The sequence below is a fragment of the Anabas testudineus genome, chromosome 21 (genome assembly GCF_900324465.2).
Source record: "Anabas testudineus chromosome 21, fAnaTes1.2, whole genome shotgun sequence".
NCBI lineage: Eukaryota > Metazoa > Chordata > Actinopteri > Anabantiformes > Anabantidae > Anabas > Anabas testudineus.
This window is the reverse complement of record NC_046629.1, coordinates 874,166-888,082: the sequence shown is the minus strand read 5'-3', so window position 1 is coordinate 888,082 and position 13,917 is coordinate 874,166. Positions and strand designations below refer to the sequence as shown.

General features: G+C 41.0%; 1 protein-coding gene across 1 annotated transcript; it reads right to left on the bottom strand.

Moving 5' to 3' along the window:
* Positions 1-12,714, bottom strand: LOC113173237 (trace amine-associated receptor 13c-like). Its single transcript, XM_026376637.1, has 4 exons — positions 12,583-12,714; positions 12,048-12,197; positions 10,786-10,868; positions 1-835 (listed from the first exon to the last, which is right to left on the bottom strand). Exons 1-4 carry the CDS (start codon positions 12,712-12,714, stop codon positions 1-3), a joined length of 1,200 nt encoding a protein of 399 aa, XP_026232422.1.
* Between the last annotated feature and the right edge of the window lie 1,203 nt (positions 12,715-13,917).

Sequence of the window (13,917 nt, the reverse complement as noted above, 5' to 3'; positions counted from 1 at the left end):
TTAGTGCTCCATAGCAACATAGAGCATGTTGGTCTCACAGGAGCCAGGCTGCAGTATCTGAAGAGAGATAATGAGTCTAATAGCTTTTCTAAACCAGGGGTAGAACAAGGCGTAGATCACAGGGTTCAGACAGGGACTGATATACAACATAAAGACTGCAAAGGCAGCAGAAAAACTACTAACAGAGCTGTCTTGAACAAGAAAAAGACAATGATATGGACAGAAACATATTAGGAACACAATTATGTTAATACCAAGTGTCCTGGCTGCTTTCAACTCAGATTTCTTGCTCAGTACATTCCCTGAATGATGGAGTGTGGTGGCTGCAACATGAGAGCGCATGGCACGAGCCTGAGACACTGCTGTCAGAAACACTCTCAAGTACAGAACTATAATCACAGCTATTGGAACAATAAATGTCAAAACAATGTCAACAGTTCCTGAAATATAGTCAATGAAAATCACACACCCTCCGTAGCAGGAATTATGTGTGTCTGGTTGAGTCAGATCATCCTTTAAAAACAGAGTGCTGTACAAAACAGAACAGAGCCAACAGAGAAACACACACACTTTAACTCTTCTCACAGTGACTCTGGTGGGGTAATGCAGAGGGTCACAAATAGCCACATAGCGATCGGCTGATATGAGCAGCACATTTACTACTGAGGCACAGGTAATAGCAAAGGCCACAAAATTATATAGAGAACACATTAGATTACCAAGAAACCAACAGGATGTCTGTCGGTGAGCTTCTAACGGTGTCACCACGAGGCCCACAAAGAAGTCAGAGACAGCCAGAGAGAGGAGGAGGAGGTTGGTGGGTGTGTGGAGCTGCCTGCAGGGAGACAAAAGATTCTTTAAACATAGCAAATCAGACACTAATGCAAAATAACAGAAAGCACTGTCAGCAGAGCGTGTATGTGTGAGTCTGCTGTGCCAAGATGTGATGTGATTTGTGCACGAACTGATCATGATAATAACGGTCATTTGTGAGCACTGCTGAATAAACAAAAACTGTGCTGAGAGGTTTATCTCTGCCTGAAGTGGGAGATTGAGATGATGACGAGCAGGTTGAGAATCACAGTGACAACAGAGATGAAGAACAACAAATACAGGATCACAGCCTCGGACTGATGTTTCAGTTTCCTGCAGGACACGTTGAGGAGCTGTGGAAAGCAGAGCTCTGCGGCATGCTGGACCTCCATAATCACACGGAGCAGGAGAAGCTGCAGCCCTGACAGCTTCTGACTGAAACTCTGTCAGACAACTGATGATATCATTTCTACTGTAACCTTCATCCCTCCTCTTCTCCCTCTCTGACTTCCCTACTCGCTGATTACGTCACATTGTTATTTGTCAACACATCTTTTTTGCCCACAGGTCTAATGAAATTAGAAGTTGCCTATTTTATGTTAACGTTAATATTGTTTTGGCTGAAGTTAGAAATGTTAACATTATCTTATAACGTTGAGAATTAAACAAATACATTCATTGATTACACTGAGTGATACACTGTGCACTATATAAAATACCACTGATAAAATAATTATGTAAAATTAAACTAGGATTTCTCTAATTGGTAGCTGCTGTTTACTTACTCATTGGTTGCAGCTACTAATCCTATTATTTATGATTTATAATCAGGTTGCAAAGGCTAAGGTTGCAAACAACCCATAATGCAAATAGAGTGTATAAGACTGAAAGAAGTGCTGAAAGAATAGGCTAGTGCAATGAAACCTTCACTGTTTAGTCCTTAAATATAACTCGTAACTCAAATATAACTCATATATTTGCTCATTATGGTCAAAACCTAATAAATCAGTAGAGCTACAGGCAGAAAGGTGTTTTACAATAATCTGTACAGTACACCGCCTTTCATCCGGGGACAGCTGGGATCAGTTCCATCAACTACAGGTGATCTGCAGCTCTGGCTAAATACCGAGTTATTCATATAGTGTTTATCCATCATCAGCTCTCCAGTCGGTCTCGGCAGAGCCGATCACAGGCTTTGCTAACTAACTGTGTCCAACAAGTCAGGTTACATATAAGTGAATACACTGCTGTGGTGTAGTATCCTGTCTTTTAGTGCTGGGGATCCCAGCTGTTCAGCCTGGTCGCTTTCTGCATACATCACATCTGATCTGTTAGATCCCTAATTAGACTGGACTTTAATGACTTATGAATCCATATCATCCAAACATTCCAGTCAGGTTATGTGTAAGTTAATACACTGGCACTGCTTTTAAACAACTATGGATACAATGGCAAGAAAAATGAAGGGCACCCTTTGGGATTAGGATGAGTTTTGCATTAATTTTTCATAAAATGTGCTCACAACAATAGAAAAACCCAGTCTGCTGAAAATAATAGTACACAAACGTATGTTTTCATGTTTTTAATGAACATAACATGTAAACATTCACAGTGCAAAAAAAAAAAAAAAAAAAAAAAAAAAACAGGACGGGGACCATATAAGGAGAGTAAGGTAGGTATAGGATGAGTAAAAGCCCACTACAAAAATGGCTGTGAAGAAAACTGGAAGAAGGTGTCAGGTCGGAGGTGAGGGCGATATACTTTCCCAAGATGGCAGCCCCCATGGACTGAAACACATGCTTGCAGGAATGCATCACCAGGAGGAAAAACTGTAACACAAGCACTGAATGAGATGACCAGTTTATAAAGGTGAAATTGAGGATTCAGGGAGAAAAGTTTCTGGGAGCAGGCAACAATTGAGGTTCCTGATGAGCTGTCAATCTTCCAGAGGTCCAAAGTCTGTACAGAATCCAATAATACACAGTCCAAAAGCCAGTACTAAATCATCCACAGGGAGTTGTCCACAATCCAGTTTGACAGAGTAAAAAGAGGCAGTCCAGAGTCATACACAGAGGAATACAGAGAGGGGTAGGAAAAAACTCACAGTATCCAAAAGGGGGTCAGGCAAAGGCAAGGTTCAGATCATGCATCTGGGTCACTACCGAAAGATCCGTCAGGCGAGATCGCTGAATAGTTGCTCTCGTTATAGCAGAAAGTCTGGAGAGGAGCAGAGAGTCAGACCTGCTTATAAAGGGACCGGAAGACGGGTGAGCAGAATCAGGATAATTAGATGAAGGTGGTGTAAAGAGGGAGAGAACAGGAAGGGGACCATATAAGGAGAGAGGGAAACAGACCGGAGAATTTTGGTTCTCATGGTCTGAGAGTTCTTCAAGTTCCTTATGGCAAACTTTTACATTAGGAACAATTCTTCGTAGAATTTTGTTTAAAATAATAACTTTGATCCATTTTGTAATGAGATTGTAACAAAAAAAAGTTACGGACTGTGGATACTTTCTGCATTCAGAACGAAACAGAAAAAACAAGTCATCACTAGACAGACCGTCAGCATGCTCTCATCAAAACATTTACCATGTCCAGCAAAGACTATGTATTGTGTAGTCAGTCAGATTGATCACAAACCTTAATAATGGATTAGCACTTTCCACTTGTACCAAGGATCTACAGACTTTTTTGATAATCCTTGAACCCTAATTCTTCCCTTTTCTGCCATGCTACCTGTCATTTCACTAATTATACTAATTATACACTAATAATAACTCATATGCATGAGTAACAAACTAATTTAGCAATGCAAAACTGCAGCAACATCAAACCTAGTGTTAGTTGGAATCATTTGAATCTCATTAAATCATGCTCTTAGCTTCTGCTGTCTATCCTTCTTTGTGTTTGTCCCTTTGCTACCAGAATAGTTCACTTAGTTCTGCCTCTTGTGTTTGTGTGGCCTGTCCTTCTTTCCAGGTCTTTCTGCTGTCATGTGGCTTCAGTTCTTTCCAGTGGCAGAACATGGAAATCGCTCAGCGTCCTACCCGATAATATTCATCATATGTGTTTATACTTGAGAAGTGTTTCCTTAACTTTACAGCTTTGATTCTCAAGACACAATAAACATTTTATGTTAATGTGTTTGAACAAACACAAATGCTAAAGTTTATGATAGAAGCCAAAAAGTCACTTAAGCAATGATTGTATCACTTGTTAATGTGTGTTGGCAGCAGCATGTGTTTGTGCTGAAGCTTGTTTTTCTTCACACCTCTGATTGGATTGATACCTCAGAGACTGAGCTGTAATCATGTGACACCAAGGCATGCAGGGGAAACAGCCTTCCTGTCCAGGGAGGCTATGCTCACAGCTATTACCAACAACTTGTAGGTCATAAACATTTACTTGGAGGCAAATACAATCTCATGGGCACCAACTGTGACTGTGTCATGGTCACAGTCAATTTTCCAGGGAGTGAATTTAGGCTCAGAAATGCAAACAAGTAAAATGTGTATGAAGATGGTGTTCGCAAATGCACTGTCACATTCCCAACAAAAACTTTAGATTGTAATGTTAATATTAGATTATAAACCATTAATGTTAAATTTATATTAGTTAATTTTACATTTAAATAATATACACTGGCTAGAAAAACACCAATACACTTATGTTTATATATTTTCTGTTGTTGATTTAATTCAGTCAAATGGCAGTAAATGATTCAGGAAACACAAAAAAGGTAAAAAAGAATTTAGGGCATTCAAGAACAGGACAATGGTCAAATCAAATTTGCTTTAATCAAAAAACATGCAGCATGACAAATCTGGTCTTTCTCTTCTTTTCCATTTAGCTGTTCCCCTCTGGGACAATTACAGGTCATGGACGGATGGCAGGGGAGATGTCATGACCTTCTCTGCTGTTCTCACTCCTCTTTGAAGGGCTTTCGGAAGTAGTGTGGCTGCCATACCAGACTGAGAGGCTGCTGGTGATGATGCTCTTAACAGCACCACTGTAGAAGGTAGTGTGGAAAGAAGGGGGAACGTCTGCTCTCCTCATCCACTGCAGGAAGTGAAGGCGCTGCTGTGTCCTCTAGTGTTGGTGGACCATGTCAAGTTGTCTGTGATAGAGATTTTGAAACAGGTGCTTTCACAGATAGTGAGTGGGGGGGGAGTACATGTTTCATCCTGAAGTCAAAAAAAAAAGAAAAAAAAAAAAGGGGTAGCTCCCTCTGGCCATGATCTGCTGCACAGATGGCTTGCTTCTGATTAAGGCCTCTATGCGGGAATTAGCATAACAGAAGAGGCGCTATGAGTTTTCAAGGTGGGGGTAGGGGACAACCTTCTGCAAAATCTTCAACCTGTACATTCGACCCTATACCGACACACTTTCTAAAACAGATAGTGCCAGAAATAATAGAACCCCTGCTGACAATCATAAATTCCTCACTCAGCTGTGGGTATGTCCCAAAGTGTTTTAAATTAGCAGTTATTAAACCGCTAATCAAGAAACCTGATCTCGACCCTTGTCAGCTGTCCAATTACAGGCCGATATCAAACCTCCCCTTTATCTCTAAGATTCTCAAAAAGACAGTAGCTGGGCAGCTATCCTCGTATCTTCATAGAAATAACATACATGAACTCTATCAGTCAGGATTTAGGCCTCATCACAGCACAGAGACGGCACTTGTTAAAGTAGTAAATGACCTCCTATTGGCCTCTTATCAGGGTAGTGTCTCTATGCTTGTGCTACTCGACCTCAGTGCAGCTTTTGACACCATTCACCATAGTATTCTCCTTCACAGACTAGAAAATGTTGTTGGAATTAGGGGAACGGCCCTCTCCTGGCTTAGGTCCTATTTGACCGATCGTTATCAGTATGTAGATCTAAATGGCGATTACTCCACATTCTCTCCAGTGGAGTTTGGTGTTCCACAGGGTTCAGTTTTAGGCCCCCTGCTTTTTTCCCTCTACATGCTTCCTCTGGGCAACATTATCCGTAAACATGGTATTAACTTTCATTGTTATGCTGACGACACACAGTTATATGTTTCATCAAAACCAGATGAGATCAAACTGCTTAATAAAGTTGAGCAATGTGTAAAGGATATACGAGACTGGATGCTAATTAACTTCCTTCTGCTAAATCCTGATAAGACAGAAGTAATAGTTATAGGATCACCTGCAGCTAGAAGCAAGATGTTAGATCACGTCGTAACTCTAGATGGCCTTTCTGTTACATCTAGTGCAACAGTGAAAGACCTTGGTGTGATTCTAGATTCCAGTCTTTCATTTGAAGCTCATGTAGATAATGTCACCAGGACAGCTTTCTTTCACCTCAGAAATATTGCCAAGATAAGGAATATTTTGTCACTTAATGATGCAAAAAAAATGAGTCCATGCTTTCATCACCTCTAGGTTGGACTACTGTAATGCCTTACTGTCTGGCTGTTCAACAAGGTGCATAAACAAGCTTCAGTTAGTTCAGAATGCAGCAGCGAGAGTCCTCACTAGAACCAGAAGATATGAGCACATCACCCCTATCTTATCTACACTTCATTGGCTCCCCGTGAAATTTCGCATTGATTTTAAAATACTACTTTTGACATTTAAAGCATTAAATGGTCTTGCGCCACAGTATCTAAGGGAATTGCTAGTGTCCTATGATCCACCACACCTACTTCGATCAAAGGATGCTGGCTGCCTGTCAGTACCTCGTATCCTAAAAACTACAGCTGGGGGCAGAGCTTTTTCTTACAAAGCCCCAAAGTTATGGAATAGCCTTCCAAATAGCGTTCGGGACTCAGACACAGTCTCAGTGTTTAAGTCTAGGCTGAAAACCTACCTATTTAGTCAAGCATTTGAGTAAATAGATCTGGGATGGACTCATGGACGTAGAGCATTATGGTGAACTGGTATGTTTAGATGCTGTCTTCCCAACTCTCACTGATCACTCGGGTTTGTTGATGGTGAAGTGTTCGGTTGCTCTACATCCCAGTGAGCCCTCATGTCTGTGTTTCCTTCTGAACCCACCCTTTTAGTTAGGCTGTCATAATTAGTCCTGCCGGAGTCCCTGCTGCACTATACTAAATATACATTCACCTCAAACTTTATCTGACTGTGAATACAACTAACTGCAATCTCTCCTCTTCTCTCTCTTTCCCTCTCCCTCTCTCTTTTCCCTCTTCCTGTCTCTCTATCGAGCTACACGTCATTCCACCCTTTGCCCTCTGGACCTGTCTGACTCGTCCTGATGCCCAACTTCTGGCTGGAGATCTCGTCGCCTGGATCCACCGTTTGCCCTTTGGGATGCGTTTGGAGACTGGATTGGTCACAAGCTACTATGAAGTCGGTCCTGGCCTCGGCGGACGTCGGAAGCTGTTTCTTGGAGGTCTCGACTCAACGCTCGATAGTCAAGGAATGGAACAAGTCTGCCTGCAATAACTAACCGGACTCCATTTTAACTTAAAAGACATTAACTGTTATACTGGACTGCTGCCTACACAGCATGTAATCTCCCATATGAGGATGGGTTCCCTGTTGAGTCTGGTTCCTCTCAAGGTTTCTTCCTGTTGCCTTCTCAGGGAGTTTTTCCTTGCCACTGTCGCCCTCGGCTTGCTCATCAGGGACAATCTGATTATTATGATTCTTACACATTCACTGTTCATGTACTGTTCTTTGGTTGTGTAAAGCTGCTTTGTGACAATGTCAATTGTAAAAAGCGCTCTACAAATAAAATTGAATTGAATTGAATTGAATGTCTTCTTGTGTATACCTAGTCGAGAGTGTCTTCATCCCTGGTAGCGAATTTCACATATTGATGCTAGTACTTTCTTTAAGTTGGCCTGGTGGAAGTCGCCACCTATTATGTTGATATAGTGCGCATTTGTGTTTTGCAAGGAGTTAACAGAGTGGGGGAATGTACATATGATGATAATGGCTGTAAATTCTCTGGGCAGATGGAATTCTTGACATTATAATGTCAATAACTTTACAATGTACATTTTCAATACTGCCATCCATTAATATCCATATACTGTACATACTCACACTGCTACATATACTGTACTTACATGTATATATTTTATTTATTACTGTACTGTTTGTACTATCAGGTTTCATAGTCTATTTATCTCGGACTGTGCCAGTTTAGTCTTTCGTCTCCTATGGTCAGACTATCTTTCTGACAGTGTTTAAGCTGTTGTAAAAATGCAATTTCCCCATTGTGGGACAAATAAAGGTTTTCTTATCTTATCTTATCTTATCTTATAAACTGCTAATAAACCACGGGAACGTTTGGAGGAAATGACAGATTTGCTTAGTCCAAGTACTTTGATTGTAGACAGTTCTCTTAGTGACCTGTGACGGTACAGACCACACATTTAATATAGTTTGCACATCGCTAGCCGGAACTAGAGTATCTACTGCCATACAGGCACCGCCAGGATCACATGACTATTATGATGCACGGAATTCAGTTGGAGAACAGAAGGCAAAAAGTAGAATGTACAAGATGGAGAAAAGCTCATATTGTGCTAGTTTAACTGATATTACGAGAATATATAAAAATGGAAAATCATGATATATATTAGAGATGATCCCTGTGTTATGAAGAGGATGATGTTTCAATTTAATTGACAGGTCTGCCTGACATGCAGGCAGTAGATACCTACAGATATAATAGAACAGTATACTGTCCCCTCTCAAACACACCAGTATAGTGGCTTCATTAGCTGGTGAATACTGGTTTTGACAGATAAAGAATTCCTTAAACAAAATAATAAGTAAAATTTAAAACTACATGTAATAATCGTCACACACTTTAAGTTCAGTGGCCTGTTGGTCCCCAACTGCACTACATTTGCTAAATGCCTCTTCTGCCCATACAGCTGCCAGCAGAGAGCGGGGCATGTACACAGCTTTCTGAGCTGCAGCATCAGCGGCAGGATATGAGGAGATCAAAATGTTATTGTTCTGGCTAAAACCGTGTGTATCACAAAATTTACGACTAGACAATGTTTCGTAACTCAGATCTGATCCTGTATTATATCAGTAATAATGATCAAGTTTCTCTGCAGCGTAGGTAAAGACTGCTCTCACTGCCGTTAACATTACCATGGTTTAATTGACCAGGGGTTAGTGCTGACTGTGGCTCAGTTGGTAGAGAAGTCAGCAGTTGTTTACTTAGTCCAGAGTTGGTGTCTAGATTCTTGGCCAACTGTCAAAGTGTTCCCGGACAAGACACTGACATCTTGACAGCTGCTGGTCAAAACCGTGTACATATGATGGAAAGATCCAAATATGTTGATTTAACATATAACAAAATGTTAGGTATGTCTAATGTTTCTGCTGCTACTCTATAAATTTGACATTTAGTAGAAGTTAATCTCACTATATGAGTTTGAATATGAGTTTATTGTTTAGGTTTAAATATGTTAGTTGAAACATGCCAACACATGTCTGCCCAGACTTCTATTCTAATAATTATGCATGAGCTTGAGTTGATGTTTGTGCCATGTAATGAAATTCCTTCCAGGCATTTCTAAAATATCGTGTTGATGAGAGTAGACACACAGTAAATAATGTCACAATCAGAATCTGAATCAGAATCAGAATCTGCTTTATTGGCCAAGTTTGCACAGGACAAGGAAGGAATTGGATGTGGTCTGACTCCGTCTTTTGTACCCTCTGGTTTTTATTATTATTTATTGTTATTTACATAATATACAACAAACTGCCTGTATGCAGACTCATCACCGTCCCGGATCAGTCAATGACCTTTGACCACCAAAATTACCAAATTAAACCCATTCACCCTTGATTTAAAGTGGATGCTTCCAACACTTGACAATATCCTACATTAATATCAGATCTCCTCTCCTGCTGAACATGGTCTGGGCCGGGCCCTGCAGCAGTCTAACTGACTAACATGGAGTTAGACTTTTGTTAGACTGGAGTTTTATAATTAGGACAGTAACAGTAACACCATTTATTTCTTATGAATTTAAACATCTGCTCATTTATCTGCTCACCAGCTGCTAATTTTAATGACAAGTTATTATTTGCATTACATTTATTGGTTTGTATTTAGATGAAAATGTTTATTATAAAAGACAATTCATTGAAACCCACCCCTGTGTAATTTAACCCACATGGTACAGTCTGTGTTCCCCACACTATAAAACACAATGAATGCTTCTGCTTTCTGCTTTGACAGTTTGAACTTTAACCTGCAGGACACATGGATGGGAGCACATGCTACAAACATTTGGTAAATGAATGTGGTAAACTGTTAAATTGTGTTAGAGTTGCATTTCTCAGACATATGTGTAACCAGACTCTGAGGTGTTTTTATTCTTTTTACCAGTTCAACAAACTTGGCTTTAGTTTCTTTAGTCATCATAGCATGTAATGGATGGGTTTGTGCTGGAGCAGTATGTAGTTCAGTTGTCTGTGAACTGTTGTCACAGTAATGATCCCTCTGAGCCTTTTACTGAAACACCCCCTTCAAACCTCCTGCTCCCTATGCCGTCAGTGTCATATTTTTGTATCAACTAACAGATTACATCAGGGGCCGTGTTTATTTCACTAAACTATACAGACAGAGTAACACGAAGACAACAACTAAACTAAACTGAGTGGAAGAACAGAGAGACGGCTTTAGACTGCAGCCATCTCTACGACCAACCTCGGCCACCAGGCTCCTGCTCAGAGACGCTCGTCACAGTCTGAACTTTAACTTAACAAACTGAGCTTTAAAGGTTTGTATAGAGTATATACAATAGTTGGATGCCTGGCCCCAGATGGTCAAACAGTAAGACTGACACAAATCATAGCATGCGTATACATGTGAGCTGCAATGGTAGCTTAATCTATTCTTTATGTGATTTCACAAACTCAATCTTATGGCCCCTGTTATAACGAAGAACCTGATCCTGAATTCACAGAAAACAAGACACTGTTAATGTAAACATACCTGAATCCACTTTGTGTTTCACGCAGAGAAGCTGGAGCCTGTCTGGTCGATCCCAGCCGATGATGTGAAGAAACGGCGTTCACCTTCAGTGAGTAGCAAAGTTATAAACACAAATCAAACTCGGAAGGACAAACAGGAACTGAAACTACAGCCACAACAAGCCAAGCAAAAAATAAATATATTCTTCTTCTTCTTTTAGTATATAAAGCATGTTAAAAGGTAAAAAAGTATATTTGAAGCACAATAACTACAAAAGAAATGTATAATCAGTAAACGAGTGTTCAACAAAAGTACAATTGAAATAAAATATTCAGAAGTACATTCACAGTAACAATCGGTAACATACTTAATAGTTTAGTCCATTTTTATTGGTGTACTAAATCTTAAATGGTAAATGTGAATGGTCTGCACTTATATAGCACTTTTCTACCTAGCTGGTACTCAAAGCGCTTTACACTGCGTCTCATTCACCCATTCACACACACAAGCACACACACACCGATGGCAGAGCTGCTATGCAGCTGACCTGACTCACTAAATATATTTCTAATTATATGTTATTGAGTTTTTTAAAAGTAGATTAGAGTAAATATCAAAAGTTTAACTTTATTTAACTTTTAACACTTTAACTTTTATTAATGTGCTTCATTAGCACATTGTTCTTTGTTGGATGAAGATGGCGCCGGTGTTTGTGGCTGCTCGTCTCCTGTCCGTATTACTGTTGGTATTTATCTATTTTCTAGCTCTTGGAACTCTACAGACTGAGTCTCTGCTGGTTTATAATCGTCAGTTCCTTCTGGATCTTGGACAAAGTGTTAAGGATCTCCGCATATTTGATCCTTGTGGACAAAAAACTCTGCCGCCGCTCCTGTTGGGAATTCCGACTCACCTGTTTTGGGCCTCGGCTCTTTTTTTTTTTTTTTAGAAGAAGCCTTTATTGTCATTTGTCACATTTTTACGTTACAGATGAAATTTGTCCTCTGCATTTAACCCATCCCTACATACAGCTACATACAGCGCCCGGGGAGTGTCTCGCTCAAGGACACACCTGGTGTCTGTGACGGGGTTTGAACCCCGAACCTTCTGCATTCAAAGCAGATGATCTACCCACTGAGCCACCAGGCCGCCCCAGGCTCTTCTCTTTCGGTGAAAACGTCGCCGCGATACACGCAGTGGTCAGCTGTTGAAGCTGAAGACCTGCCTGGCTCGCTCCCCTTGTTTCTCCCAAGCAGGACATGGATTGCACCGTCCCTTCGTTGTACCCTGGCGTTTCCTGGACCCAATCGGAGCCTGCCTGACACCTGTTGCAGGCAGTGATGAGATTCTCCGGCGTCCTCGCCCCTGCTCTCCTCTGCCCCGCCAGGGTGGAGTAAACCCCCGTAACCTGAGGGCGCTTCCTTGGCTTTCCTGCTCTAAATCACAAGCCCCAGTCAGAATCGGCCTGGTGGACACTGTGGCCCCATTAAAAACTGTGTTGCCTAAAGTTAAATCTGAGCCTTGGCTCAGCAGCAGGACTTGTGAAGCTCGGCAAAAGTTTCGACAAGCTGAGCGCAGGTGGAAGAAGGATGGTCTGCAGGTGTCCTTTCAAATTCTAAAGGGTTGTTGGCGTCAGTATCAAAATACTGTTAAAGATGCTACAAAAGAATCCCCTTCAAACATTATTGCATCAAATAGCCAAACATTATTGCATCAAATAGTGTTATTTAAGACAATTGACTCTGTTTTAAACCCGACAACAACAGTGTGCTGCCTGGAATCCTCTGCTGAAATGTCCAATAATTTCCTGCACTTTTTTACCGAGAAGGTTGTTGCCACAAGGGCCTCCATTTCAGCTCCTGCTGTTGATCCATCTGATTGTGCTCCTTGTTTGGCTGTGTTTGATACGCTTGAGCCGGTAACACTCTCACTTTTGGAGGTGATGAGCCACATCAAGCCATCGGGCTCCCCTCGAGATGTTCTTCCTCCTCATTTTCTTAAAGAGGTTTTCCACAGTATAGGGCAGTTGGTTTTGTCCATTATAAATGGCAGCCTGATTTCAGGTGTTGTCCCGGCAAATTTCAAACATGCAGTGATACAACCCCTGCTTAAGAAACCAGGTCTTGACCACACTGAGTTGGCAAATTTTAGGCCCATCTCCAAGTTGCCTTTTATCTCTAAAATCCTAGAGAAAATTGTTTATGCGCAGTTGAAATCTTTTTTACTTGAGCAAAATCTTTTAGAGGTTTTTCAATCTGGTTTTAAAACCAGATGACATTAAGGAGTGGATGGCCCTAAGTTTAACGATACAAAAACCGAGGTGATGTTGATCGGTCCAAATGGCCTTGGTAAACCCTCCCTGGTAGACCTTGGCCCTTTGGCACAGTTTGAGAAGCAGACTGTGCCAAACTTAGGTTTTAAGATGGACTGTGATTTTAAATTGGATCGTCAAATTAGTGCAGTTGTAAAGTCTGGCTTTTTCCACCTTAGGCAGCTGGCTAAAGTAAAGCCTTTCGTAACATGGCAGCACTTTGAAACAGTAATCCATGCCTTTATTACATCTCGGCTGGATTACTGTAACGCACTGTATTTTGGTTTAAATCAATCTTCCATTGCACGTCTCCAACTGGTCCAAAACGCAGCTGCTCGTCTCATGGTTGGGGCACGAAAAAGGGAGCACATAACTCCCATCCTGGCATCTCTCCACTGGTTGCCTGTGCATTTTAGAGTTCATATTAAAACGCTTTTAATTGTTTTTAAATCTTTATACGGTCTTGCCCCCACTTATCTAGCTGAGCTACTTATCCCCTATGCTCCTTCCCGGTCTCTCAGGTCAGCTGACCAGCTCCTCCTGACAGTACCGAAGTCAAGGTGGAAGCCTAGAGGGGACAGAGCTTTTGCCGTTGCAGCACCCAAATTATGGAATGCCCTACCACTGCACATTAGGCAGGCACCTTCATTGTCCATTTTTAAAACTTACTTGAAGACTTATTTTTACTCTCTGGCTTTTAATTCAGCATGAAGACTCTGTGTTTGTTTTATTCTTTTGTTTTTATTGTCATCTTATTTATTATTCATTGTTTTAAGTATTGTCTTAATTGCTTGTTTTTCTTCTGACTAGCTGTGTACAGCACTTTGGTCAGCCATTGCTGTTTA